The 27846-nt window shown below is 42.0% G+C and overlaps 1 protein-coding gene across 1 annotated transcript in view; it reads right to left on the reverse strand.

Moving 5' to 3' along the window:
* The window catches only part of LOC137125203 (PDZ domain-containing RING finger protein 4-like), a 124254-nt gene extending 99309 nt beyond the window's left edge, over nucleotides 1-24945 (reverse strand). Inside the window, exons 1-2 of the mRNA XM_067500292.1 lie at nucleotides 24208-24945; nucleotides 23969-24058 (exon numbers count right to left, since the gene is read on the reverse strand). Coding sequence (XP_067356393.1) covers nucleotides 23969-24058; nucleotides 24208-24618 — 501 coding nt within the window. The 5' untranslated portion in view covers nucleotides 24619-24945. The remainder of the gene's footprint in view (nucleotides 1-23968; nucleotides 24059-24207) is intronic.
* Between the last annotated feature and the right edge of the window lie 2901 nt (nucleotides 24946-27846).

Consider the following 27846-nt stretch of genomic DNA (forward strand, 5'->3'; position numbering starts at 1 on the left):
GGTGTATTTTGTTGAGCCTGGCAGCTTTTATCACGGTGGACATCAATGTGGAAGGATATTATTCAAAAGACGGGCAAATATTTCATACGTCTGAACTACACACACACACACACACACACACACACACACACACGCCATTTCATATTTAAACTATTCTGTTTGGCATTGTCAGACAGGACTCATTCGGCCCCATCATATGCTATTAAAGTGCTCATTTGTGATTTCTTTTCTTGCTTCTCACCGTGTATGACTCTTTTCACTCTTTCTTCTCCCTTTTTCACCTCAAATCCCACTTTTCTCTGTGTTCAAGCACCGCAGTAATAAAAGGCTGTGGTTGTGTGGGTGTGTATGCGCGTGTGTGCGTGCGTGTGTCTAACAGTAGTGAGCAGCTACACAGGAACCGTCTCATCCTGCTTGTTTGATTGCAGGCTGCTGTGACAAAGTAAGATGGGACAGCTCGGTGCCAAGCCCTCCTGACCCCACCCCAGAGACAACCTCCAGCCAATCAACACTATCATCAACTGCTGGGAGAGACAATCAGCGAGAACAGCACCACAGGTAAACATGAAGAGGCAGAGGGAAAAGGCATGGGGGAAAACAGTGAGAAATTATAAGTATTCGAGGGGGGGTAAAGTAGAGAGGTAATCAAAAAAGGAGAAAATGAGAGACTGGGAGAGAATCTCATTTAGCCAGATAAATTATTGTGCAAATATGCATCTGACTAGGGGGCCAATTGAAAATCAAAGTGGAAAACCAAAACAAGACAAAAAGCTTGCTTGTTAACTAGCTGATAGCTTCGCACTGTTTGAAATGAAACCAATCTAACCCTCGTTTTAAGATCCTCATCACCCTGCCATCCATAGAGTGCTGCAGCCAAGGAAAACCAGCTGGTTATTGCCGTATTCGTCTCCTCCGCCATGGCAACCCAAAGTAATCAACTCCATATCTTCTAACCTTCCCGCTCATCCACCCACTCCTCCCACCCGACAGCACACACACTGCCTCCCCTGCCTGGTAACCCCACAGATAGGTCTCCTCCATGGCAACTCACAGCAATCTAATTTATAACTAATGATACCCACCTTCCAGCCCAGCCTACCCTCTTCTGAAAATGAAATTTGAAATTAAATTAATAACAGCCAGGTGGACCAGGGATGCAGATTATACAATTCTACATAGATTGTTTAGATATTATTATTGGAGAAAATGTCAATAAAAAAACTTTTAATCTCTTTTGTCATATTCTCCACAGCTATCAGACACACTGATAGTTTGTCATCTGGACTAGAAAATAACACTGACCAGGCTCTGCTGCACAGATGAAAACAGAGTCCCAGTGGATACAGTTATTGTGTTTTACTTCACCGGGAAAATTTATACTTCATAACATTCCAGCACTTCAATTCGTATCAGAAATTTCTAGAATCCATATTTTCACCAGGCCTCTGTCAGAATCCTGGCTCTAATGCTAGCTTTAAAAAAACCAAAACAAAAAACTGATGTGTTCCAACTCAAATGTTTTTTTTTAATTTAGTTGCAAACATTTCTCCCAACACTTTTTCCTTAAGATTCAACAATTTATCAGATATAAAACGTGTTACAACATTTGGTATGAGAACTTCAGGATGTTAGACTGTGGAGACAATGACTTGAAATATTGTCTTTCTGAATATCTAGTCTGTACTTGTACTCTTTTGTGTGTGTGTGTGTGTGTGTGTGTGTGTGTGTGTGTGTGTCTGTGTCTGTGTTTGCTCAAACACAGGCTCCATGAGGAGCCAGGCCAAATGGTGTCCAAAGATGTTGTTCAAGTTTTGTTGTTTGTGTTTTGCCCCAGTTGGAAACAAACTTAACAGTTCTTGGAAAACATCCCAGCAGACAAACGGGTGCAGACTGTCTCTTATTCCAACAGTAGCTTGTAACAGTAGTTGACCTTCAACACCACTGAACACACAAGCACTTAACGTTGGCCTCTGGAGTAATTGATGAGCTACACCCACTACCAGCCAGCCAGGACATTGAAAATATGAAATAAAATGCACCAAATACTCATCTCAACTGAGTCACCCAAGTTATTTTATGTACTGGCTTTACACACAATAGCAAGTGGCAAAAAAGAATATTCGTAAAAAAGTGGGGCTAGGTGACATAAGTTTACACAAAAATTACAGCTGAATAACAAGCTGACAGCTATGGTCGGCTGTCGGTAAGTATCGTCGCCGTGGTCATTGCAGTGCATCCTGCAATATTGACCCTAATACAACCGGCGTCTGCACCTTTTCACTCGCTTCATCGTGCTGACTCGGTGACGGTGTCGGTGACAGAACTACTCTGAGAGCCTGCTCAGTGCAAAAGAACAGGCCGCGGTATTAGCACCACTAGTACAGTGTCTAACATTTGCTGAGTCAAATCGTTAATTCCAAAGAGTGATAAACTGTCTATGTAGAGCAAGAGTGGCGTAAAAATGGCACCAACACTGCTTCGTTTCCAGCTTGTGTCTTTGCAGTTCCGAACGCAGGCGCTATCTGGGAGGTGGCTGTAGTCTTTACAGCGTGTTCAAACGCCACTTGTTGGCCCAGACAAAAAGTCGACGCAGTTGGTCTTTGCCATCACTAGTTCTTTGTCGTTGCCTTGGTGTGTCTCTGTCCTGAGGGAACACTTTTTAGACCGTGCACTTTGCCTCTTTATAAATACAGAGATTTTAAAACAGCATCAGTTACTGCTGTTGCATGCATCTCAAAGTGTTATGTGGTCTGAGCATTTTATAGTAGCTTTACATTGACATATTCATTACTCTACTTGTTGGTTTTACTATTGTGTTGATTTTTGTCATTCAAAACTCACCTATTTTAAAGGACTATTCAAAATAAATAATTCATGCATATTTCCTATGTACCCCCAGAGCACAATGCACTTGTTATTTACAGTCTCTTACATCTAATAACTCCAAGCGACAGTGTTTCTGCTATAGACCTTCACAACATGGCCTCCCATCCATAAACATAAAGGGCGAGCCAATGATATGACTGTGGGCAAGATTTATTTTCAAAGACATCAAAATATTATGATCCGGTCTTAAATTAAATGTAACATTTCCTTGTGTCGCTGCTGTTGAAGGCAACAAGGTCCTGTGGAATAATGACCAAGCTCCATCTGTTCTCCAGCTTAGGTTTAGACCCAGACCCCTGATAAAAGGACTGATTGAGGAATAGTTTGTGGAGGGAAAAAAAAATAGGAGGAAGGTTTGGTGCCTCAGAGACAAAGTGGCAGGACATCCTTGTCTATAATGAGGCTAAGGTGGACTGTCTTTAAGGAAAACTGGACCATTTTAAAGATGGCTAGGTGAAACGGAGTTGTCCTTTTCTCTCTTTTTCTACCAAGGAAGGAGATGAAGAGTGGCTGACAGAACCATTCTTTACATTGATTTCAGAGGACATGGAAAAAGGAATGACTTCCATCAGTGTTACTAAGGGCGAACAAAGACTTTTCAGCTGTGGTGCCTACGTCCAGAGATAAATGTTTGACTGAAGGCTATTCTCTGAGCTGTGGGATCCTAATGATCTGCAGCCGTCACACTCCCATATCTCTTTTGGTACATGAGGCCCTGCGACATACCCAACGTTCTGGTTCATCGGTCAGAGCACAGCCGTGTGTTGTGGCTCCACCATTTCTCTGCAGGTCAAAAACAAACAGACACACACCTATTGTGTGTCGTTACATTAATCAGAGGAAGGCTCTGGCTTGGGTGCGGCGCTATCAACAATAATATTGCAATTTATCAAACCAAAGAGGATTAATTATGTTTATCTTTTAATCCTTGAATGAAGCTGTGTGCATGCCTCTAAATAAGGAGAAGCCATCCTCCTGGGGCTCCAGCTCTGTCAATACCACGAAGGTTTAGCTCTCTGTCAAACACCGTACAGTAAAATTAGCTCCTAATGTCATGGCTTTCTAAGTACGAACACCCCTGCCCTCCCTTAGCTCTATAAATGAGCAGCAAGCCATTGCCGCTGAGCTAACTAGCGGGTAGAGTGAACCTCCATTAGACTCGCAATTACTGCCACCCCCATTAAAAAGAAGAAAAAGTGCTCCCTGACTCAGCCGCAGAAATCAAATGAAATACAAATATGAGCTTTAACGGTAACCTTTGGCCACCGCATCCTTATTAGCGCTGCATGTTCTCCCTTCTCTCTGCATATTATCACTTGAGCCAGCGACCAAACGGTGCCACTCATTAAAAACATATCCATCTCTATTAGGCAGAGCATTGAGAAAATCCCACGTGAGGAAGTTTGCTCGGCTTCATCACTATTCAGACTTATGACAAAACCTAGCATAGTAAGGTAATGATCCACACACTCCAGATGGTAAATGGACACACACTGCCACTGATTGTATAATTAAAAAGGAATTCTAACATAGCATCCATTTTATTTTTCATTATTTGGCTTCCGTGCAGTTAAGCCCGCAGAGTGCATCAATAATCCACAGACTTGATTCAGTAGCAGTGTAGGGAGAAGGTCTGAGCATTTTCGCAAGCAAAAATTGTTTTGCTTGCATCGACACCAACAATCCCAGCTATAAAACTTTAGAGTAACCTCGTCACATATCAAGGTTAACTTCAGTGCCTGTCTGCCCAGTGGCTCTCAACTACCTGTTCCATTGATTTTGATTAGCCACTGCCCCCCCCCCCCAGTTGGCTACAGTGGGACGTTGGTAATGACACTCCCTCAGATGTCTTCATGTCAGCGGCACAGCCATCCGTCAGCCTGCAGTGCTGTGTAAAAGTGGATGACGTGCCATCTCTGTGTCTGATGTATGAAGCCCGTCTCTGTGCTGCCAACCCTTTTTTATCTGCTGAGGCAGGCCAATCTCTCTGGATCCGCCAATAATCAGTTAGACCCCCTCTGGTCCTCGACAAGAGCCCCAACCCCACATCTATTCATGCTTAATGTCAGATAAGAAATTGTTTGTGTAATATAAAGCTCGAGTACATGGACCCCTTTGAAAAACTGTTGGTCTCCAACCAGGTTGAGTGCATTTTCCTCCCGTTTTGATAGCTAGATAGCTTTTTGATTGATTTGATTGCTTATTTAACCTTGACAGTGACAGCACAGCAAAACCGAGCTGAAAGAGACTCGATATATAGACTCGACTTATTTTGGTGACTAGTATGGTGTAAGTACAAAAGATGTGAGCATGAGGAGTTTGTGTCCAAATCCTCTTGAGGAGCAATAGGACCTTAGCACACTCATAGTGAAAGACCAAGGCATCATTTATCAGAAATATTTCACCATCCACCACAAACCACACAATGGGATTCTATCATCCCGCCATCATTTTTTACTGCCTTTGCTTGATTTCCCAGTCATAGCATGTTGTGGACATAAATTTGAAGACGCTGCACATTGTAAGAAGTGGCAATGAAAAACTGCCCGCGCATATCCCAGCAGATCGAACGGGTCTCTGGTGATCTAAAGCTTCCCAAGAGACTCGGAACAGCAGCAGACTTCTGCAAGCAAGAATGGAAATAGGCCACAACTGCAGTACCACGACTAGAATTAGCCATGTATGAAAGCATGGGAGGAAATCTACACTCACAAAGATGCAATATTTCATTTTTGTCCTTGTATATTTTGTATTCATGTGATGTTTACATACTGTCTGCTAGCAGCACGGCTAGCGGTGGATCGCAATTAAATCTTGTATAAACATTCACGGTTCCCGGAGAACAACTCTCGAGTATTTGGGACTCTAATGGCTTTTACTCTGGTGGATATAGATGTGCCAACACCGTAAACTAAAAAGGCGAACAGGATTCCTGCTAAATATTAACATCATTTCGAAGCATCAGTGCAGCATGGCTGTGGACTCTTAGACATTTCTTTTCGTTTTGGCTCTGCTGATTATTTGACTACAGTTTTGACAGTCAGAGGTAAAACATTCATATGACACCGAACGCATTTCATTAGATACAATATACCCATAAATATGAAATCTCCCTGAGCGATCTGCAGACATGTCACTTCTAGCAAAAATGTCTCAGTCTACACATAGTGCCCCAGCCAGCTGAAATATCAAGGGTATGGTTTGGCATGACAGCAAGTGTGATGTTTCTATGGGAATGTGAGCTCTTCTCCTCCTCCTCGTCCTCAGGAAGTGGTCTAATTTATCCCCTTGATAGCTCTTGAACTTGTAATGACTTTTCCTCAGCTCCAGTCCAGGGCCCTGTGTGGCACTGTGAGCCAGTATTTGGCTTCCTGTAGTCTAATAAAACCTTAAGTGAGCAAAAATGTCTTTCATAAAATGTGTCGGTTCAACAGCTTTATCATCCAGGCTGTAGCAAATGTCAAACAGGAGAGTTTCACAGACACTCTGTCAAAGTCTCATATAATGGTCAATAAAACTTTACATGGCTCATGAAATTATGTATTTATTATAAACGTAGTTGCACAAGTCAAATGTGTTGATTTCTTAAACCCTTTGGGGATTTCTATGAAACATTTACATGTACAATCCGAACTTAAACTCAAACATTCACCAAAACATGAGCATGAACGTGACGCAGTTACTGAGTGGAAAGTTTCTCCGTCAAAGCTTGTTTTGTCCTCAATTTTTCTTTCCTAGAAAATTCCACCCTCTTCGCCCTCTCTGAGATTAGCAAATAGACACAATAATTAACTTTGCAACAGTTAAGACAGCGGTTAACCCGGGAAATCTCAGCGACCAGGCCTCGTGACACGAAGAATAAAAGCCCACACCGGTGCAGCCAGGACAATAGATCATAAGAGGCATCAATAAATAATTACATTTAAATGTCTCCTAATGAGTGGAGTTTGCTGACTGGGCCAATGTTTATGGCCTCTGATGAAACTGCTCGCACAAGGCATTCATAATACAGAATGTCATAAAAAGACTGGCCTGTTAATGGCTCTCAGTGCTCTGACTGCCATGATAGCAGCATCCTCAATTACACTCTGACGACATGCTACAACTAGATATGCAAACACACTTATATTTCCTTTGAAATGTTTGCTGCCTCAGCACAGCAGCTCTGTATTTATCGTTATCCTAATTATGCATTTTATGGTATGGGAGTTTGGGAAAAAGCATTTTGGTTTAATAAAAATGTTGGAGTTAAAAGGGTTCAGCTAAATTACAGTCTTCCAGACATCTATGCAGATTGATTTGGTTTAATTAGTCCACATTTTGAAGGATCCAACTCCAACTGAGTTTAATGGGCATTAAATGGATTTTTTGTGTATTTGCGTCGAACAACACCACATTGTTTTCTAAAAAAATAAAAAAATATTGATGCCCCAGTCACTCTGGAGAATCCAAGGAAGGCACTGTCAACAGTTTTTGTGGTGAATATTTCCTCTATAGAAAGTAGTTCCAGTGAAAACAACTGGCAGTTAAGTTTTTGGATTAACCGAAGTGACCAGGAGGCTATGTTGCTACTTTAATGCTGTGAGTGCCAATTTTTTTATTAATCTGCACAGCATTGGGCGCAAAGATGGAGGAGAAGTCTAAAATTCTGGACAAATAAAAACCCAAAACTAACTAGAGCTTTTAGTAGCACTTTCCCTCCCCACTGCTGAATGTATGTATTTACTTATGTCATGGCTACATGGTTACTTATGTTATGGCTATATAGCCCAATAATTTGCCTTCTGTCAGTTTGCAAAACTGTATGTGTATGTGTATGTGTACGTGCGCGTGTGTGTGTGTGTGTGTGTGTGTGTGTGTGTGGGGGGGGGGGTCAAATGCCTGAGGGTTCATCTGAGCATGTTCAATATAAAGGCTGTGGGTGAGACACTGCTTCAGATACACTGACCTTTTATCTATATTGGTGCTGTCTTAATTATTTATCAAGGTGTGTGTGTGTGTGTGTGTGTGTGTGTGTGTGTGTGTGTGTGTGTGTGTGTGTGTGTGTGTGTGTGTGTGTGTGTGTGTGTGTGTGTGTGTGTGTGTGTTTGGGCCATGGGGGCTTGTAAGGCTTTGTCAAATGATGAACATGTTAAGACACATGAAACAGGTGCAGGGGTTCCACAGCACAGCATGTGCCCTCCCCCCCTAAACACACACACACGTTTTAGATGCACATGTCACTGACAGACAACTGCATGTTACAAAGCACAAGGGAGTGTATCAATTTGATGGCGTCATGCAGGGAATGAGGATGAGGAAATGAAAAGACAATAGGATGACTGCTGCTGGAACGCTGCAGCTCATTTTTACAGTTATTGTGGCAAACACACACACACACACACACCCCTACCTGTAGAACAATGTGCTGTCTTTCAGTTGTCTGCTCTGCTGCATCAGCCACAGTCTCCAGTGTACGCAGTTGACAAGCCAAGAACATGCTGTCACGTCCAAACACACACCCCCACACACCTACACAGACAGACAGACACACATCCTTGCTTCCAACATGGATATTTATCATGATAAATAATTAATGTGGTGCTCTGGGACTGTGTGGTTACCAAAGCACTACCAGGCTGGAGATTAGAGTGAATGCAGAGGTTTGTTTTGACTCGCAGAAGCAAAAAACACAACAACAACAACACTTAAAAGAGGACAACAACACTTATTTAACCAACAACCTGCTCCGTATGTACATATATACAATCAATGAAAATCTAAGGATAAATGTGTGGTACATCAATATCACTACGTGGAATAGATGAAATTCCATTTTAAATGTAAAAATGTTGCCTTTAAGGTGACATAGTACCTCAATACCCTCAATCAAACTAAGTACTGCACGTTTATGGGTTTAGACCAACACTTCACCAAATGCAGACCCTGAACTGGGGAAAAAGTGTAAGCTCATCTCTGCATTCATCCTTTGTTACATAGATGGGGCTTCCCACAGTTTAATTACTTAATTTAGTTGCGAGCTTCAGTTTTTCCAGTGCAAACACTCAACACCACGTATTCAGTACTTCCAGTATCTCTGCAGAAGATACTACTCTGAATGGAGGACTTCTAACGGCGCATTTCTTCACTGTGATGTACTTTTAAGCCAATTATCTAACAGTATTACAAACCCCCATTTCCACAAAAGTTGAGACGCTGTGCAAAATGTAAATGAACACAGAATGCAGCGACTACAGGCCTGTCTGCAGTCCAGACCTGTCACCCACTGATAACATTTAGAGCATTATGAGGCGGGAAAAAAAATAATCTAACAAAGAAGGCCCCAAAATGTTGAGCGGCTGAAATTCCATATTACACAAGAATGGGAGAAGTTTTATCTCTTAAAAAGTAAGAAACGGTTCTTTTATGTTTACAGTGTTTTGTTAAACATGAGAGTAATTTGTCCTTTAGTCCTTCTATTTTTAATGAAAGATTGAAAGCAGTACTGCTATTTTTAGTAAAGGATCTGGCTACACCTTCCACTGCTGCCTGAGCCAGAATATTCTTACGGACAGTTGAAAAAACAAGATTATAGGACACATGAGACAATAACTTGGTTTACTTCTGAGATTCATCCAGCCCCACTCACCAATCATTAACCAATAATTTGAAATTTGGTAAATTTCAATGTTTCATGACCTGTTCATAATCAAGTACCTGTACTGGTACCCCTGAATCCCGTTGTCCCCTTAAGATGAAAATGCGTTCTAGTTTTTTCATATTTAGCACAGTGCCCATAAAAAGGGCATGACACTGCAGGGACACTCACACATCGCCTGAAAAGGAAAGTTGAAGAAGACGAAAATTACCCTCAGGAAATCTAGAGACGGTGCAGCACTGGACGTGGGTAGTCCTGAAGTGGAGGCTCTGATCCAGGAAGGGGACAGCATGTCTCAGATTTAGTAGCGTTAGCAGTGAATATAAAACACACACACACGTTCTAAATTGTTCAGTGAACCTGTATTTGTGTGGTGGTGTACAATTAGAATTGAAGTGTTAGTATATGGTGTTAATTCAATTTTGTAAGACAATGGAAATATTATTATTAATGTTCATTTATTATTGCAATGGAGGACTTATAAACCATGCAACTGCAGAATCAAACAAAACCAAGTTTTTTTTTCTTTTTTTTTTTTTTAAAAAACACAAACCTATTTTGTTGTCCTCCCAGCTTTATCCCGTGAGTTCAGTGTCGCCACAGTGGATCATTGTCCGCATGTTGATTTGGCACAGTTTTAAGGCCGGATGCCCTTCCTGACGCAACCCTCCCCAGTTTCTACCGGGCTTGGACCCCCACTGCTGGGAAAGGACTTTTGGGGGACACTTCGACATATAGCCCGGACTGGAGACCCTTTTACACAAACATATCAACACACTTGTTTAGTGTGTATTGTGATTTAACCCCCCCCAAAGACAAAAAAAAAAAAAAAAAAACAATGCTGCTGAATTTCAGAGTCTATGTAAAAACTGTAAGTCTGTTTGAGGAAGGAACAGTTGGTAAATGAGGCCCAGTGAGCACACGGCCTCTTATCACTCATCATACTTGAACATGAAAGGAGAAGCATAAATCAGAAGACAAAGCTAACTCTTTCATGGACCATTAGGTTGAAAGTTTCCTCCACACAAGTAGATTATGTTTAATGGTTTCTCATCTGTTGATGTTTCCATCTGCAGCAGGTCTGCGCTGATTAAATGCTGTAAATTAAGCCCCAAAAACACACTAAACACTAAGGGATGTGCGAGTGCGTCGCTGTGGGTTGCAGGAGCTTTGCATTGTGACAGAAACATGTGTCGCGAGAACAAACAACAAGCCTGTCTGGTTTAAAAAACATGAAAAGAGGTTGCTTAAACTTCAATCTACCCGGATGATTCACTCTAAGGCAATAAGGCAAACCCTTCCCCCACCCGCTACTGCTGTATGGAAATGTATGAAAAATAGCCCTGGATTGGCCCAGACAGCAGCCATCCATCAACTTAGTGACAGTGGCGAGTCTCACGCTCTATTGTGCCCCAGTCTCTGCGTGTGAATGAAGATGGTCAGATTTGGGCTCCTATAACGCCAACCACCACAGCCTTTGGCCCTAAGCAGATCAATCAGTGGGAAATACAGTTTCTGATCATTAGACCCCCACCACCCACATAGACACAAGCTGAAAGTATATCAAGCAGCAAATCCATTGGGCCCTTACGAGAGCATCACATCTCAGAGACAAGTACTCCTCACAGACTAAACAGACTCATAAAATCCCCATAGAAGAGCCAATTATGCCAGGAACCTGACATCTCCTAGTCGTAAAAGCTACAGGAGGCCGTAACTATCGGACAGAATGTGAAATACAGCCAGTTGTTATCACCACCCATTTGTGGCGATTAAAAGCTACCCCGGAGACCTGTGGTACCGGGTAAGGAGGGCATTCTGAATGTCTTGCCTCACCGTATGGCACAGCTCCGGGAAGTCTCCGGAGGGAGCTCCCCGTGCCAAGCAATCCTCTCTGCAAATGCCTGATTTATCACCAGGCATCCACAGCTAATGTACCAGGCTTTCTGGCTCTCCTGGTTGGCCCACACCGATAGAAGCCTGCTTTATTATTATCAGCACTGGCATCGAAAGACCGAGCAGCTTGTATTATTCATAAGATCACCCACATTTCCTCATCCAAACACCAGATACATTATGCAGAGTGCAAATGCGGGTCTGATTTATGGCCTTTTGTTGTGTACAAACACACACATTGATAAGATGGAAATATCTTTGAAACAACGTAGCTCCCTAAAGCACAGAGGGTGAAAGTGGAATAAAAAGTCTACGAGTGTGCTACCAAAATGATGAATCACGCTGCCTCTACCTCGAGAGGCACAGCGAGTTCTCTGTCCACAGGCAGCTGACTCAAGACAAAGAGAATAGCAAATTATAGAATCGCTCAATATCATGCACCGAATGAGGCTGAGAAATAACGCTTATTCTCAGCTGAGATCCTCATCCGCTACTGGCCTGTTGAATTTTATCTACCACAAAGCAAAACAGAATTTTACACTGACAAAAAAAAAGAACAAACAGTTATTCTTTATATTCTTCTCTATCATAAATCAGCTCTAGCCAATTAAACGGCCTTAAAAACAATAAGGAAGAAAGCTGCACAGTGCAACGGTGGCCCAACTACTCACTTTGATTAGCCACAGACTGCAAGCCGACATTGATTTTAGCCATCGCCTTGTTGGAAGAAGAAATTTCTGCCATTTGTACTGTATGAGAATGCCTCATTTTGGAATGTGCATGTAAAAAAAGCAGAAAGAAACACACATACAATCATTACGTCCCAACCCCAACCCACACAGCCACTGTTGTCTTTGTCGTTCCTCATTTCCACACACACACACACACACACACACACACACACCTCCAATCATTCTCATTGGCAATCTGCAAGTGTTTGAGACTCTGATAGTCCAAGGGTATTGATTTCACAGTGCAGCAGCACTCAGCGGTCATTTGCAGTGATGAGGGAAGACAATCGCAGCCAAATCATTCCTGGCATTCATTAGGAGGCTACGCGGAGAGAACCAACTGGTGAGAGTCTATTGAAACTTAATCAACAACTGGTACAGGCTAATGGGGAGAACAACAGGCAAGTTTGTTTTGGTTTTCCCAGTGGGTCCATCGCACCGGTGGAGGCTGTTAAACAACGAGAAATCACCATCCTAAGTGTTTTCTATCAATAATCTATTGTGTAGTTTCGTGTGGCGTTACTTGTATCGATCCAAGCTGGGCAAATACATATCTACACCCACCTTTTGAAAAATATAACATGAAAGGCTCGGTCCTGCTGTTATGCGAGCACTATATGATCTACTTCATACAAATGAAGCGAAGAGAAGCAGAGCTCATAGCTTAGATGAGTCATACAGGGGCAGAGGGAAAGCAGAGCAGCACATCACCACAAATCCTTTCAAGTACTGGAGAAATGGTGCTACTTTGCCATCTTGGAAAAGCAGGACTTCTGCAAACGGACACTGGTCCATCTATGTGAATGCACGTTTTTTTGCTTTCAGTTTTTAACTCACTGAAAATTGATACTTTGTTTAAGAATGAAATACTGAACTGATTTTTACAACATCATGCATCTCCACACGTTGCCTGCTGTGCATTAGTGGCAACCCCCATAGTTCTCAGTAAACAAGGCTCCTTGTGCAACTAGCAAGGGACAGAAAACTTCCCTTAAAAAGAAAAATGCAAATGCGATGCTTGTTTGGCACAAAAATTTCCGATTAAATTATACACACACACACAAAAAAAAGCTTGACAATACATCTTTCATCTTAAAACACAGTATTTAACAAAACAGTCTCAGCTTAAACTCCACTTACATACATGTTGCTTTGGAGCTTTTGACCACATTGCATGGTCCCATCAGCAGTCTCGTGAGTTTACTCAGGAGATGCATTAAAAGAGGATTGTGTGTTTTTGTCACAAACGAAGACCACGATTACAGCAAAACAGCAAAGACACATCTATGAAAATAAAATGAACACAGCTGTCAGATGTGCAGTGCTCACAAAGCAGTCCCTTTCTATCTCTCCTAATTAGTTTAATAAATACAAATCAACAGCTCATCAGCATCTGTAGCAGGGTAAAAATGAGACGGCACGTGTTCTTTCTGCCATCTGCTGGTTAGATTTCACCATTACACCTCCAACAATTCAGCTGAAGTACAACGGAGATCAGAAGTTGAACGATGGAAACTGATCCCAGGTCAGTACACAGGAGCTATTCACCGTCACACTAGATTTGCGTGGTTTTCTACCTCATCTGCCAAACAAATGGCACTAAATGAGAAACACATGACATTGGAAAACAATGTGTTTCCAATAAGGAGAACCTAACCCACAACTAAGCCACGTCCAAATCTGAACCGCAGAGATGGAATCAAATGGAGTGAGAGTCTGTTGTCATCTCTCTTGGTGCAACCAGATGGAGGTCTGGTACCCACACTGGTGCTGTGACCTCAACAAGCTGACTCAACACTACCAGCTGTACTACAGTCCAACAGATCTCGCTCGCTGTTGGTGGCAGCTCCACAAACACACTACAGATTGCAATCAGCCTCCTGCTCTACGTGGTGGAGATCAATTAGCGGTAAATGGAGCAGAGAAACAGTGACGTAAGTGCACTGCCCTGTGATAACACACTGCAAATTCAAACTCTTTCAAGGCAGTCAGGTTTCTTTCCTAAAGGACTAGCATGTGATAGCTGTAGTGATACTGAATCTGAGGGAAAAAAAACACACAAACGTCTTTCTTTGCTAATGAAAACACTACATACAGTGACCTTCAGACCCCATCACGTTTTGCCATTCAATATACTAATCAATACCCACAATGGCAAAGTAAAAACATGTTCATGCACAATTGAGCACATTTTTAAAACCTGTGATTTTCTGTGATGGTGACCATTAGTAATCAGCGTTTAGACACCTGAAAGACACACACCTGATTTATACCTTGCAACTCCTGGCATTTCCGTGTGGACCCGACACTTAAATTAAAACCTGCAAGAAAATTCACATTTAGCTTGGCTATAAAATAACAGCATAATATTGGATTTCAGTTATCTGTGTAACATTTGATACGCCTATTTGAAACAATTATTTTCCTTTTGAGATGTTCAAGCTATGATCCAATCTCAGCTCATCCAATACTCGATGTCTCTGCAAGCTCATTTAACTCATTAAAGAACTCGCCTATCATTGCTTCCTTTCCCATTTCCAGCAGTGACATGAAGCCACTCATTGGAATAGAATAAGACTGCTCTCTTTGGCTGCAAAAATGATACACGGGGCTTGTCACCGTCACACAACACCAGGGAAACACCACTATCTGGCCCTTACAAGTCTCATTCCATGCGATGAGAGCACTTGAGATGGTGCATGTAGAGCTTTTCATTGCTTACTTGAATATTAAGACAGGACAAGTCCTAGAGCCAGAAATAACAGAACAAATGAATATTCATAAAGTGCTTAAGGTGACGTTTCTGACGACAAAACCTGCATTTTTATGGGATAGAAAACAATGATGAGAAAACTGCTCGAGGGTCGAACAACAACATTTATGGGAAGACAAGTAGGACAGGCGGTAAAATGTGCAGTAACCCTCTACAAGATCTAGGAAATTCACTTGTTGACTTTAATGACAGAACTGATAACACGCTTGTGCTAGTGCATTAAGCAGACAGTTGGCTTAGCTTAGTTAAAAGGTGGGAATAAAAATAAAATGGTATAGTATAGAGGAGACCTTTGTATAGCACATAGCGAAGACCCTGACACAACATGAAGTGAGATTCCCCATCCCAGCATCCAGAAACCACCAGCGAGAAAAGTAATATCTTTGAGGCTAAGTTCTTTTATCATTATGCTTCAGGGTGTCTCAGATTGATATGTCTTAGATTTGTGTGCAGACGAATCTGAAACAGACTGAATAGATAAATAAAGAAAGAAATACATAAATAAATAATCCCCTTACTTAAAACCTAGAGTATCTAGCATCTCACAATACAGCCACTAAATTGCAACTGGTGTGGTAACACAAACTGCTCGCCTCTGTCAAAAGAGATTGGAGATAATTAATGAGCTGCAGAGGTGCTGGTAGGTGTCTAAGCCGGCCAGCTGTTGGCAGAAACTATACGTTTGACAGGCGCATAAGAAATTATAGGCTCTCTCATCTAATTTTAGACAAGAAAGCGAATGACCATATTTTCCAAATCAAACATATCGGGTTGAATCATCTTCATCCATCCTTTTATTTACGTACGTGGCTTCGAGGCGGCTGCATGTTCTGTAACACCCGACACCACAAGGACTGCCGTTTTCAAATCTAGACAAATGAAACAATGCATGGCTTCAGCAGATACCCTTAGAGACAACTATGATAAACCGAAGCAATTTCTCAGGTGATGTGCCCGTGTGTGTTTGAGCATGTAGCTTTCATTTAAGACAAAATGTTCCCTCTGTTTTCATCCACTCAACAATGACCGACACAGACGAGCGTTGGCCTTCGAGATGAAATGAGAGCAAGGATAGGATTCAAAAGGGGTGGGTTTGTTTTGATCCCTTGTCTTGGCAGGCACACAGTGCTGTGCCAGCGTTTGCCAATATCCTAGACGCACCTGGCATATTACACAAGATTATCCCTCTCCTCAACACCTCCCTAATGCACTGCGCTGGTCTCCCACTGTACAACTGTTTCTCTGAATATATGGCAGTCTCTACCCAGATGTAATTAGGTCCTAATCCTCCTGTCCACAAAACAGAGACAGCCCTAATTTAGTTTGCAGATGAACATGCAATAAATATAGTCTGCAGGTACCGTATGCCACTTTGATGATGCTGCGCCTGCCCTGAAAGGTCAGGGGTAATGTCACAGTCCTCTCTGACAAAGGCCTCGATGTCTAGCCAAACGTGATCCGCAGGGGATTTTAAACTGTCCACATTATCTGTAAAGGATTCAGAGGCCCAGATTTTCACTGGCTTTGACTCAGGACTGTTTGATGTACTGACCACAACTATCTGTGATTAAAATCAAAGCTTTTCATCAGTGGAAAAGAGCAGTGGCTGCCATACCCAGAGGTGATCCTACACTGCACATTAGAAAAAAATTGCGGCAATCCCCCATACAAACAGTAAAAAGCAATGAATGGCCTCTATTCATGAGTAATACCCATCAGTCTACAACCTGGGTTAGCTTATTTAACTGAGCTATATACTGTATGTGGCATTGAGAATATAAATAAATAAATAAATAAAAAACCCTAAATGGCCCATAGATCTGTGAATGTGCAGTTTGCTCTTACTTATTCTAGATTAATGTACAAAGTAATGATTCAAAGGGCAATATTTTATACATTTCTTAAAAAAACAAAACAAAACACAACACCACATTCTCCACCAAGCATTTTGGAATAAACAAGCACATCACCCAGTGTAGCTGTGTTTTTGTCAGATTGTGTTTTTTAATAGTTTGCAAAAAAGAAAAAAAAATTAACGTTATAAACAATAGTTGCAACCGACCTCATCATTGTTATCAACCTAATTCCCTGAAGCATGCTTCTTCTTGTTGGATTCAAGCTAGTGCAGGAGCACTGAGTTTATGCTCCCTCCGTGGAAGGTCTAGCCACAACTTTACCTCATTACAAGCCATGCAGAGAACCCCGATGACAGAGTGGCCCCTGCCCTGTGTGTGTGAGTGAGTGTATGCACACACTCAGCTGGCTGCATACACGTGTGCACATGCTGACTCAAGGCTTTCGATGTAATCTCCCTGTAACAGCTGTTGACTAAGCCACATGTTTATCGAGACTAGAAGAAATCAGAAGGTCCATGTGAGTTCAAAAGGCATCAGGTCACTGACTAACCGAGCCCCCCCAGCCATGGTAAAGATGGGAAGAGAGGGGGCGACTGGTCTGAGACTTCACCACAGATGTTTAGTGGGTGAATCAACTTCACATCAGGCCATTTTCTCATCATGCTAAGACAGAAAAAACATTTGGTTGCACGAGAGCTCGTACACAACAAAAGGTTTCCCTGACTTACTGTAAGATGTAAGAGGAGTACAGAGTATCATTTAGGCAGCTACATTGCACCGTAGGATACCGTGAAGCACCGCTCTAGAAAGTGACCTGGAAAGTTCATCAGCTTCTCCTCGGCCTCTGAGTTTACAGTCCCAGTCTCTTTTACAGATGTTGGCTGTGTAATCCATTCGCAGCAAGCACAATCTACAGTCATTAAGGTTTGAATAAAGCCAAACGTTCTCCTCCTGTGTAACTGAAATGATGAATCGCTCCAGTCACGGAGCGTTTCCTACAGTACATTACACCTAAGAGTTGAGCTATACAGCAGTATACAGCACAGAGGACTGAGCTAAGATATTCTGAATAAACATCTGCTACACATCTGTCCTTCAGGAATCTGCTAATATAGCACAGAACACCCACACTGGGGAAAGAAGCGGATACTGAAAATTATGACACACAGTCACAGCTATTATTTGCTAATCTAAATCAATTACTTGTCTATAAATCATTAAAAAAAATTGCCAAACGTGGCATCACATTTTCCCCAGTGTTTTGTCGCTAACTTACCAAACAAAGGTTTTCAGCATTTGAAATAGAGAAAAGCAGATCATCCTTAACAATGAAGAGCAGAAATATGTAAGTGTAAGTGTAAGTGGCTTTTTTAACGAAAGAAAAAAAAAATTCTCATAACAGAATCAGAGCTGCCACAACTAGATGTCTACTTTAGTCCATTATTGATGTATTATTCCAGCCATCTTTCAAGCAAAAATACCAAACAATTATTAGGGTCGCTGCTTTTCTCTGTCTTATAATAAGTGATTATTTTAAGATTTGTGGTTTAAGTTGACAAAATATGACATTTATTGATATCAACATGTAGTCAATGAATCTGTATTTTTCATTGTTTTCTTATGTTTTATTCAAATGATTAATTGACGAGATAAGTACATTTAAATCAAAATTGAAACACACACACACACACACACACACACACACACACACACACACACACACACACACACACACACACACAGTGAAGTTTGGAAAATGAGAACAGTTCATGTGAGTTCAGGTCACTATGATTTACTCTCCAACAGCAATGCACATTTAAGAAAGGGGCCATTCAGCAAGTCAGGACAAATTTAACCAGAGTGCTCCTCTTTACGAGCACGGTGGTCTTAAGTGGAAGAGTTTTCTTTTTCACACCTCCTGCCTAAAACAACCAATCTGCTCGGCTAAAATTAAACACACGCAAGCACACAGACATTTGCGGCCAAGGACAAAACTCAAAAAAAAAAAAGGTGCATGGTGAACTCTACAGCCACTGCGCGTGCTTTGGTCCAAAGCTACCACCTCAGTCCCAGCATTTGCCTTATTAACTAACGCAGCTACATGCCGAGAGCTTTGGAAAAACATTTGTCAAACCAACACCTATGAAAATACTGGAAATTCCTCCAACAAATGAAATTCCTATAAATATGCATGAAGATAAGCAGGAGAAAGCCATTAAACAAGAAGTTTAAATGCTGCTAAAGTGGCGGGGAATAATTATGTGCTTATCTAAATTAAGTTTATTTTAACTGCTAAATCTAAATTAATGGAGGTTGAAGTTTGTTACATCAGACTGGTGTGTGTGTGTGTGTGTGTGTGTGTGTGTGTGTGTGTGTGTGTGTGTGTGTGTGTGTGTGTAAAAAGGAAATAGTGAGCAGGGCGGTCCCTCTCTCACATGTGAAGAATAAACAGATAGAGTGTAAATTCTGTGTAAATGACATCCCAAACAGAGCAGAACAGGTACAGAACACTCCTTCTCTCTCTCACACACACAAACACACACACACAAACACACACACACACACACTATCCAAATCTACCGAGCCCATTTTCTTCATCTGTCTGCTGTAAGGGAAACAGACTATACAAGTGTTCTTTTCCATTTTGCTTTGGGGAATTAGAGCACAGAGAGCCTATAAAGCTGTCTAGACAAGCAGTAAAAAGATGTGTACAACTGTGGACCCAACTGACGTGACCATTACACATCTGCCTTTGTTTGTGCCACCACGCAAAATGTTTTTACCCACTCTCTCAAACTAGGCAGCACCCAGCTTCACCCTGGAAAAAAAAATTAAATAAATAAATAAAATAAATTCCTTGTTTATTATTTTATTTTCGGGGCTCAGTCTGGGCAAGAAAAATCTAATCCACCAAGATGAAAGTAAAGTTCATAAATCTCTCTTTTCTCTTGTCAAGAAGCAATCTTTTTGTGTCATCTTTTGTTATGGAAGCAAACAAACTGTCATCCCCGACTGACACGCAAGATTGGATTTTGATGACAAAGATTCTCAAGTTGTGCACTCTCCCTCTCCCGTCTCTACTCTTTCCCCTCATCTTTCTTTTGAAGAATTAGCTGGAGCTACTGCACGTCCATTCTCAGAAAGGTGAGGAGGTCTTGGCATTTCTGTCATATAGCCCATCGCTGAGGCATCACAGGTGAAGTCGGGGTCCACGAAACAGGTTTTTTTACTTGGCTGTGCAGTAAAGGATGACAGAATCAACTCACTCTTCTGAATAGCATGAAAATATGTCCCCATTTTCCATGTGTTTTAGCTGAGTCATAGTTGAACTGTGGCTTTGGGAGATCTTGACCACAGACAAGAGGAGGAGTGGGATTAGGTTCCCTCAAGTGTGGTTTCACTGTGTATTCATTTGGTTAACAAAAGTACAAATAAAAAACACAGACGAATTACATCGGCAAACACTGAAGGTATGTTTTTGCAGCGGTGACTAATCCTGTTGCTCTTTCTATGCGGTGCCTTGCTTCCATTGTCCCTTTTCAGTACAGCAGAACTGGCTGAGTCACCCCATCACCCACTACCAGCATCAAGTCGCAATCTCAACGTTCTGCCTTTGTCATATCAGGCAAACCTGAGTATTCTCCACTCATCTATAGCAACAATGAACAATGACAATAAAGAAAGGTGTCACCTCAGCTGAACCGTCGACTCAAAAGCATTTTTAATTGTACGTCTTTAACTTTATCGTCATTGTCCACAAACCACTGGAGCAACATTCACCGCGGGGAAAAGTGTAACTCAATTACTGATGTTTATCCAATCACAGCCTGGCAACCATAATAAAGCACAGCAGGCCTGTCAAACCTTGAATGTGTCCACACACCAAAAGCAATGTGCCCGAAGGCCAACACTTATTATTTATCCCTTTTAAATAGACACCTTCTTAGCTTTCCCAAAGCTAAAACACTAGAAACAAACAAAAAAAATGACACCGTCTGCAAACATTTACACATTCTGCCAAAAATAATACAAATAACGAGAGTGGAACTTGTACAGTTGCAAGTTGCCCCTTTCACAGGTGGCACATTTGTACAGTATATTATTCCAAATGGAAAGGAGCTGACCCTGGAGTACCTGAAGTCAGAGTAAGGGTCACATTAGCAGTACTGCCACGCTTCATTACTGAGCAAACCACCACTCTTTAGATTCAAGAGTCGAGAGATTTATCGTCAAATGCCCGATGGCCTGTGGATAAAAGCTGTTAGACGACCACTGACAGTAAAGACCAACTGGCATCTGTATCAGCATTAGCATAGACGAGTTAGCGTTACATGTGGCATCAATCAACCTACATCCAAATTGATTTAAGGTCTCGTAAAATAAAATTGAGTTTGAAAACAAGTGCACTTAAGCCTAACTCTGTTTTATTTGCTTTCCACAGAAGTATCCAACCAGTTAAAGTAGAACTAAATATTTCCTTACCCCACTCAACCGCAACCTACGGTAGATTTATTATTAATATTTTTGTCGTGGTGGTATAAATGACCATAAGACTATTCAACAATATGTTCCTGTCTGCAAGTCCCATCAGCAGAAAATATATAGATCCAAACAGTCAGTAATCATATATGATAAGTCAGGCCATGATCACAAAGTAAACCAAATAAACCAATTATAGTGTAAGAACAATAGAGTATGAAATAGTCTAGGGTAGGAAATATGGTCCATGGACTGGCATCATGTCTCTTGGCTCATAGTTGCAGCAGGCTTGTTCCGTTTATTCGTGTCTCCCCATGAAAATAATTTCATGAAACGGAACGAGCACGATGTACTGCGGATAATACAATACAACACAGCCCCAGAATGAGCTTTAATGATCTGTCCTGCAATACAAAATCAATGGCATGTGCCCATTTCCACGTGCTCTACTTTGAAGTGCTACACAAAGTGCTAATTTAAAATCCCACTTACAATTTTCTCATTTTAAAACAGTTGGAAACCTTCAGTCAGCTCGCAGGGGCTGAGCAGAAGTTTAGGAAGTGTTCAACTTGAACTGAATCTGCAAGCAATAGATGTGATTTTAACAAGCAGATCTGATGTCACGGGCTTGTACAGAGAGGCCTGATGCTGCCTAAATCTGTCTCAATCCTTCTATCATTTCCATTCCAGCTCGTGTGCCACGCTGGAAGCCCGACAGGCAGTAAAAACAGAAGTAAAGTCCCTTATCAAAAGGCCCAATTAAATTTCCTTTCCAACCACACAAAGGGCCTCTGAATGTGACAATCTCAGATGTTTACTAGTCTGCAGCCCTATTGTCCACACAGACAGAAAACCCATCACTTTTTCAACAAAGTGATGGCAACTTTGTTTGAGCCGCACCACAGCTCCCTCAAGTATTGGAAAATCCATTTGGAAAGCAAAAGAAGAAAACACACAGTGAGAAAACTATTAGAGACACATTAGACGAGAGTTTTTAGATGAAAAGAGAAAAGAGCTGAAAATAGATGCTGTGCTGCTGCCCAGTGCTGGCAGAGAGGAGTGAACAATTTTCCACATTAATCAAAAGTGAGTCTGTTGCACTCACAGCATGCTGCAGGCAATTAGAGAGATACTTTATGTGAGCATTACCACCATTAAACCCATCCACCCTCACCAGCAACCCAAACACAACACATGGGCTCTGTCCAGAGAGTTAAACACACACACACACGTTCAGGCTACCTTGTGAGCTTACTAAAACAAGACCTATTATTAGATTTGGCAGCCACATTGGGAGGTTTAATAAATTATTCCCTGCAACAACACAGACTCAGGAGTAGGTAGAACCGCGTCCATGTAGCTCAGCCCATCAATTCTGTATTGACAGACTGAATAAATTCTTGAAGGAAAAAAACCCACGATGCCTTGGAAAAAACACATTATACAAAAGCTGAAGCACTGACACCAAATGTGAGAATATTTTGTTCTCTAGCAAAGCAACAAATATTCTGAATACCAATTAGCTGATTCACAGAATATTAATAAAATTACAATGGTTTCAGCATATCAAACATGACTGAATTAGACATTTCTATGTATGAAGCTATGGTGACTACTTTACCATTTTCTTACATTTCAAAATAAAATTACTGATCAAGATATAGCAGATCAAAGCAATACAAAAAATAACATTTAAAGTTTAATTCCTAGATATTTTTTTCATTTTCTCCCATGTTTAAAACAGACATGTGCAAAGTGTCCATTAAGTGCTTCAGCAAATGATGTTGGCCTTTCTATAAATATTAGCATATTCTTCTTGTTTTTAAAATCAAACCCATGAAAATGTCATTGAATATCTCGCTTGGAAACGTGTTAGTGCTACAACAGCCTTTCAATCGCTCTCTCTTGGTAACAGGCCAGACTACAGTTACAGAAGGATGTAGTAAATCTGACCACAAACTATCCAGAAAGTTAAGGCCATTAATGCCCATCAACGGCTTCCAGCTTGTCCCTTAAAGGGGGGGTCGCCACAGCGGAACGTTTTCTGCACCTTGACTTGGCATGAGTTTTTAAGCCGGATGCCCTTTTTGCCACAACCCTCCCATTTTATCCGGGCTCGGGACTGGCACCAGGGTGGTCCTTGGTGGCTGGGTGGGGCCACACCTGACGGCCCGCTGTATCCCAACACAGTGCTCTAGCACTTATCCACCAGGCCCCCCAAGGCCATTAATGACTATGACCTCAAAAATAAACACATAGTAGAATAAAAACTGTAAAAATTATAACCTTGGAAAAGTAGAATTCATGGCAGAGCTGCTGTATTGGATTGCATTGGAATGACCAGGTGTATAATAAATAAAGTTGCAATAAACTGAGTGTGTTACAGCAGCAACTACACGCACGGCCTCAAAGGCTGTAATCACTCTTTAGCGTTCACTGATACCAAACCCAAAATTTACACAGATTTGTCTGCCAGCAGAGTCAAAGCCTAAGCTGTGGCAGCAGGTGAAACACAGAGTGTTTTAGAAAAACTCAAATCCTAATATCAGTGACAGTGCTGGCAAGTGTCTTACTGATCAGTGACAGAGTAGACAGTCAACATGAATGTGCACTCTAGGTCAAACCCATGTTCTCAGACGTTCATGTATGAGCTGTAAATGTCAGTGTTTAAAGTGATCGAGGGCTTCATGGTCCGTGAGTGAGCTCTTACCTCTGGCTCTGTGACCTTCTCCTCTCCCTCTGCACATGTTGCTTTATCTGAGATCTGGCTCTGCAGGTCAGCATCTGTCCTCGGATCACCCTAAAAGCAGCCAACATACGCAGAAGTGTGCTCAGTGTGCCATCTTTGGATTTATGGGTCATCCACGCTCGACTCAAAGTGAAATCATAATTACAAGTTTCATGTTAATCACAACAGCTGCACCACATGTTACTAAGCAGCCCTCTCACCTTGCAGTACCCAGTGACCTGCTCTGCAATGCTGTTGATGTGTAGCATGTACTGATGCAGTCTCCGTTGGTACTTGAGAGCAGCGAGATGATTCTCGCTCTGCAGAGCTGACACCTGGTTTAACAGGTTCTGCTCCCTCCTGTTCCACCTGAGCTTCGCCATCCGGGCTTCGTGCTGCAAAGCTGCGCTTCTTTCTTCCAGTGAGTCGGTGACCGTGCGGAGCGCGTCCACGCAGCAGTGCTCCCCTTTTCGGATGTCCTCATGGGACAGGAGAAGCCCGCATCCTCTCTTACAAACAGATCCACCACGGACACCCGTGCCTTGATTTGTTTGCGACTCCATCCCGTCGAGGTCCAAAACTAGGCGGGCAGGGTCCTTCTCCACGCAACAAGTTGAACAATCAGCGCACATAGTTTGCGCAGGCAACTTTCCTGCGCACCACAAAGTGTCAGGACAAAGTTGTTTTACGAGTGTGAACAGATGCAGCGTGAGAGCACTGAAAGTTTGAGCAGCCTGCGCTGATCCCGGCGTTTCTGAGGGGCTGCGCCACTTCTTTCACAGGAGCTGAGAAGTTGCTCTGTGGAGTGAAGTGCGTGTGTGTGAGCAGAAAACTTCACCTGACGCACCTCAGCTCGCTCTAAACAACATCTCCACACTATGACCGATACATGAACTTTAACTCACACATATGTAACCCTCTTTGCCAGCTGGCGGATGTTGGTGCACACTGAAATGCACACAGGTGTGAAAGCTGCTGGGAACTTGACGTGTGTTTTAACTTTTCACCAGCAGAGGTCGCCCGTTTTTTTGTTGTTGTTTTTTTTCTTTTCTCCTGTAGGTCAAATTGTGATCTTGGCAACAGATCCACCACAAATTGAGATGGAAACAAATCCATTTTAAATTCTTGGGTCCAGGCTGGCATTATCAGTGGATTATTAAACAGTTAAACTTGCTAAATGTTTTCAGTCATGACATGTCAGGGAAACCTTCAGATTGTTACTTCAGCTGTAACACAATATTTGCACAGAGACCCTCTTTTATAAAACCCTCCTGCGTGAGTCCAGGCCACTCTACCGTCTGACAAAGCATGACATATTGCAGGCATCTCAGAGAAGGAGTCACATTTCAGGTCTCCCAGCGAAGCAGTCTGGTTCTAGTCTTCTGTGCACCACTTTAAACTATGTTTTGTGTTGTCTGAGCTGTCAAAGAACAGGTGTTGTTTTACAAAGACAATAGCACAATCTGTCCTGGGACCGCACACCTGTCTGCACAAATACAAGAAGGGGAGACGATATTTTCTTTCCTGCCAATCATTGTAAAAGAAATAATAACTTCAGATTTAGTTTATATATTGTTAGGCTGTGTTGGCAAATATCAGTATTTTTGTACTGATGGAGTTTAAAGGCTGGAGGATATGATTTGCTGGGTAACGGTGGAGAACACCTGGGATCAGACTACCACGCAGGCCATGTGCTTGGACTGATAAGCCACTGAATCAGGAACCGAATCATTGCAGGGGGGAAAAAGGGTCGTCTCTTTCTTTTGTTCCCCCTGTGAGTCGATTTCAGTGAATAACCATTAAGACCCCTGATTGAAATGGAGAGGGGAACTAAAGCTCCGTAAGAATCAAAAATCTGATTCATTTGGTGCGACCTAATCCATGAAGACAAGTGATGTCTATCTACGTTTCATCTGCTCGATACCTGATAGGAGACAAAACTCCAGCAGCTGTTTGTGCCTAAAAAGTGGTCTTATCTGTAATGGAGGACACATTGAAACGCAACCTCTGTTTAATTTGACTCTGGCTTCTGGAAAAAAATAGGTTTTTACTGGAAATAGAGGGAGAAACACACACTGATGACTTGAGCTTAATGGTGAAACAAACTCAAATCCCCGATGATGCTCTGGTCATGTGGGAACTGGAGACACTGCTATGAATATTTCAGACATCACTCATCTGAAGTTACCGTTGAGTGAAAGCCAGAGAAATGAACATGGACACACACGATTGCTATTTAAATCCATTTCAGTGCTGTTTGTACTTTAGCACATGTACATAAGAGCACCAGGGACTCCCAGTGGTCTGACCCCAGTGGAGCATTTGTCTGAATTTGAAAGTCCCTCTCACAACTTTTGACACACTTGCCTTGTACGAGTGAGACTATGGACATGATGAAGTGGAATTGTTGTGCTGCGGTGCTTCAATCTTGCTGTAACATCAATATTTCAAACAGGGCTCTTAGACTCCCTTCATGATTCAGTAACTAGTGATCTCAGGCTGACTCAGTTTGAGCTAAAACTTTAAACAGGGACTTTTTCCGCAGATAGTTTGGTTATTTTCCTTCCAATAATGTGTAATTTTCAGGTTACATGATCAGACATTCAACTATTGATGAGGACCATATGATATTGGAAGCTCTAAAACAGCCACTACATGGGCGTTGTGGTGAAAGGGTTTGCTCCTGCTGATGTAGGAAGATATGATCAAAACCCCAGGACAGCTGCTGAATGGACTTTGTGGTTTGGTTATATTTTCTGTGATTGTTCTACAGTACAGCGGCCAATCACAAAAATGGCACGTAATCATTAAGGATTAGTTAGTGGTTACCATTACATGTTTGCTAACTTGGTGTGGTAAAATGAAGCAGACCTAGTCTTTGAGGGCAAGGGGTCTTTTTATCGGATACTTTAGCCACTGGAAATATCTGGGCCTACACTCAATTTTACATCAACGACACAACGAGGCCAGCTCAGTGGTGGAGCAGTTAGTGCTGCCGCTTCACAACTACAAGAACCCCAGTTCGAACCTACGTGTTATTCCTGGGCCCGCGTAGGTTTCCTCTGGGGACATGCATGTTAGGTCATTGGTGACTCAAATTGCCCATAGGTGTGAATGGTTGTCTGTCTGCCTATGTCTCTTTGTGTTGGCCCTAAGATAGACTGGCGACCTGTCCATGATGTACCCCACCTCTGCCAAATGACAGCTGGATAGGCACCAGCCCCCTGGAAGCCTGAATGGTATGAGCTGTTAAAAATATAGAGGAGTAGATGGACACAATGGACATGCAGTTTTGACTTTGTTGTGTTATCCTTGACACTTGCAGACACGTGGCACATGGAGTCCTCTTTCTGATAATGTCATACTAAAAATCACAAATGTCACCAAGACACATCAATGTTGTTTTGGGTTGTAATCAGTCAATTGTATCCAAGTACATTTACTTAAATTCTAAGAAATGTCAATAATTATCGTGCGTAATTCAACTCCCCTATACATCAGAGGATAATATGAAACTAAATGACATCAAAAGTTGGTGATTTAATTTCAAATGTCTGCACACTTCTTCAAGTATAAGTCTTTATCTGCCCCAAAGGTGCTCTCAAAAACACACCTCATTGTGAATGAAGTCATCGCAAAACATCAGAATAAAAAAAAAAGGAAACAGCAGTTTAATAGTTAACTACACCTTTATTGTTCCTTGTCCAGTCAATGAACGAATCCAGTTTCACCCCTAACATGTGCCATTCACATCCAGCAAAGCGCTGACCTCCAGGAAACAGCCAAACATGGCCCCACTGCCATCAGTGATGACATCCTAATCATCATGCGTGCTTGACTGCAGGACCATTTCTGAACTT

This window comes from Channa argus, chromosome 4 (assembly GCF_033026475.1).
Source record: "Channa argus isolate prfri chromosome 4, Channa argus male v1.0, whole genome shotgun sequence".
Taxonomy (NCBI): Eukaryota; Metazoa; Chordata; class Actinopteri; order Anabantiformes; family Channidae; genus Channa; species Channa argus.